The following is a 3,165-nucleotide window of genomic DNA, read 5'->3' as shown; positions in this document are numbered from 1 at the left end:
ATGAACTTTAAAAAAACAGATGAACCATTTTCAAATTTGATGAACCTTTTTCAAACCGATGAACTTTTGTGTTGAATTCAATGAAATTTTTTAAAAATTGATGGACTCTTTTCCAAATTTTTGAATTTTTTTTCTAAATCGATGAACTTTTTTTTAATTTTGTGAACTTTTTCTCAAGATGATTAACTTTTTTTCAAAGCAATGAACTCTTTTCTTTTCCACAAACTCTTTTGAATTTCTATGAATTTTTTTTTCAAATTCGTAACTGTTTTCTGTATTTTTATAGAATTCTGTTTCGAATTTATATTTTATTTTTAAAATAATGTACACTGGATATATATAGTACTATGTGTTAACTACAGGAAGGTCAAATAGAGATTTTTCTTGTTTCGTTGTCAATGGAATACCTTGCGCTAGGGGTTCGAACCCCAATATTCACGAATTGCTATAGGAAAATAAGCCCCTATATTTTTTTTTTTGCAGATTGTTAGCAATGTTTTTAGTTGGGCCACGACCCATTGCCGGTCGCTGTAGGCGCCCGTTGGACAAGTGGCGCCTACAGCACCGACTAGGAGCTCCCCCTCCCCTGCCAGAACCACGGACTTTTCTACATCAAGGGGCAATTTACAGGGGGTTTATGGGCTGGCCGCCCAGCCCATCAGTGAAAATCAGGGGGAAGGGGGGCAATTAATTAGGAGGAGGGGGTTATTTAGCGCAATTAAAACTGGACAAGTAAGCTGGTCCGTAAAGTTCCGTCTGTGTGTCTAGCATTTTCGCCAGAACCACCCTACATACGTTCCATTTCTCCCATCGTTTTAAATAGCCCGCTATAGTTTCGCTATAGCACGCTATATCGTTTAGAAGAGGTCCTACGCTAAGGGTCTTTTGTGCAAACACATGAGCAAACATTTTAAATAGCTCGCTATAGCACCGGACGCTATAGCATTTTAAAGAGGTCCGCCGCTAACAGGCTTAGCGCGCTATTTAAAACTTTGTTTCCTCCTCTCCTCTCCTTTGTAGGAATGTCTACTTTTTTGCTAAAAAAATAAGAAGGAATGATCTACGTTTTCCAGGAGAGCATTCCCTCCGTGCTCTGTAGCGTCCGCCCATGTCTCCTTCGCTCACCCCACCACCGACACCTCCCCCGGCCGGTAGAGCCAGCCTACGTACGTTCGATTTCTCCTGTCCTCTCCTCCAGCATCTTCCAATTCGGTGCTCCCACTTGGACGGGAGGCGCAAGGCCTTCTTTCCTCCTCTCTCCCGCCGCCCACGCCTCTCGGCAACCTCCGACCGTTGCTTCCCGTGGTCACCGTCGCTTTCGGCCGGTTGCTCGGGTTGAACCAGCGGCGCTTTAGCTGTAGAGCACGTGAAAGGTCGTGGTTGCCAACCAGCCCCCACGTTCCCACCCGATTAGAAAATCCCCTCCCTGCTTTCCAACGCCACCCACCGCCGCGCGCCGCCGTCAACGACGCCAAACGCGCCTTGTTTCCTACTCCAAGATCCCACGCTACGTATAAAGAGCACCCCCTCTGCTAGTTGGCAGCCAGGCTAGCTCTCTCGCTCCTTCGTCCTCGCAAGCATCACACCAGGTCCACCGTAGGAGCAAGGAAGGGAGATCCACCTAACCCACCAATGGCGGCCGCTGCTTCCTCCAGCGCGTGGAAGGCGAGGTGGCTCCGCCCCGAGGTACGCACCGCTCCCTCCCATGCAGTGTTCTTTCATTTCATCTGATCTAGCTTAGTTTAGCGATCTCGCTCGCTGGGTTTGTGATGGCCATGGTCTCACGACGGTAGCATGGTCTTGGCAGGCGTACCCTATCTTTGCGGCGACGGGCGTGGCCGTGGGGATCTGCGTCATGCAGCTGGTGCGCAACATCACCACCAACCCCGAGGTCCGGGTGACCAAGGAGAACAGGGCGGCCGGGGTGCTGGACAACCACGACGAGGGCCGCCGCTACGCGCGCCACCCCTTCCGGAGGTTCATCGACGGCAAGTCCGCCGAGATCATGCCCGGCATCAACAGCTTCTTCACCGCCCCACCAAAGAACTAGACGTCGTTGTCGTCGCCGTCGGAGAGCTCTTTCTTCAACTTGAAGGGTGGAATCAATCCCTTCGCGAGAATTACATTCTTTTTTCCGCATGAATTCAAGTATTATTCGCCATGATTGATTGTCAGGCGCTGTACTATATTGATTTTTGTGATCATATATAAGTATAAAACTTGATCTGAATAATCCCTATGTCTTGAACAACTATTACGCGCGCGCGTGTGTCTTTCTCTACCACCAAAAGTGTTAAAGTAAATTGTTCTGAAGATTCCCGCAGAAAAAAAATTATTCTGAAGATTGATCGGAAGTGATCGGTTGCATTTCGCAGTTTGTCTTGGCCGCCGACGAATTGTTCAGTCTGATTGTGTAGGTGCCAGGAATTTCAATTTGTTTTACTGGCTTGATGAGTGTTTTTTTTTCATCGCCAGGTTGGCACCATTTTAGTTTGTGCTCGTCTTCCCCGTCCGAACTAGCCAAGTCGGCAGGCTTTTTCCTCGCATGTTTGGTCAACACAGAACTCGACAGCGGCCTTCTTCCTTGGAAGGTGTCAAACTAGTGCACAACACGCTGGTTAGACTACTCACAGTGGGAAGTAATTTAGAGTAGTAACATGCATATGTTAGAGCAACTCCAACACAAGGACCCAAACGGACATGGATTTTGTCAGTTTCATGTCTGTTTGGGTCACCTGTCCGCCTAGCGGATATGGGGCGGACAAGCATTGTACCCAACGCGCAGCACAAAAGCAGACCCAAACTCCTCGCGCCGCCCGCCCCCTCCTCTCTCCCTCGCGCCGCCCGTCCCCTCCTCGTCGCGGCACCCGTCCTATCTCCCTCACGCCGCCCCTCCTCTCCTCCTCGCGGATCCCCTCCCTCGCGAGTTTTTTCTCTGCTCGCACCTCTGCTGCAGCCACCCCCTGCTCGCGCCGCCGTCTGGGCCTCGAGCCCCAGCAGGAGCGCGTGGAGGAGCCCTGCGCCGGTGGCCTCGCTGCGGCACGGAAGAGCGGACGAGCGCGCGGAGGAGACCTGCGCCGGTGGCCTCGCCAGGGCGTGGAGGAGCGGCCGAGCGCACGGAGGAGCCCTGCGCCGGTGGCCTCGTAGCGGCGCGGAGGAGCGGCC

At 51.3% G+C, this 3,165-nt stretch overlaps 1 protein-coding gene across 1 annotated transcript; it reads left to right on the top strand.

Annotated features, from left to right (window-relative positions):
- The first annotated feature begins 1,434 nt into the window (after positions 1-1,434).
- LOC119292403 lies at positions 1,435-2,254 on the top strand. The gene is made up of 2 exons (XM_037571258.1): positions 1,435-1,686; positions 1,808-2,254. The coding sequence occupies exons 1-2, from the start codon at positions 1,633-1,635 to the stop codon at positions 2,048-2,050; spliced, it is 297 nt and encodes a 98-aa protein (XP_037427155.1). The 5' UTR covers positions 1,435-1,632; the 3' UTR covers positions 2,051-2,254.
- Positions 2,255-3,165: the final 911 nt, after the last annotated feature.

This window comes from Triticum dicoccoides, chromosome 1A (assembly GCF_002162155.2).
Source record: "Triticum dicoccoides isolate Atlit2015 ecotype Zavitan chromosome 1A, WEW_v2.0, whole genome shotgun sequence".
NCBI classification, from domain to species: Eukaryota; Viridiplantae; Streptophyta; class Magnoliopsida; order Poales; family Poaceae; genus Triticum; species Triticum dicoccoides.
This window is presented reverse-complemented; position numbering and strand designations above follow the sequence as displayed.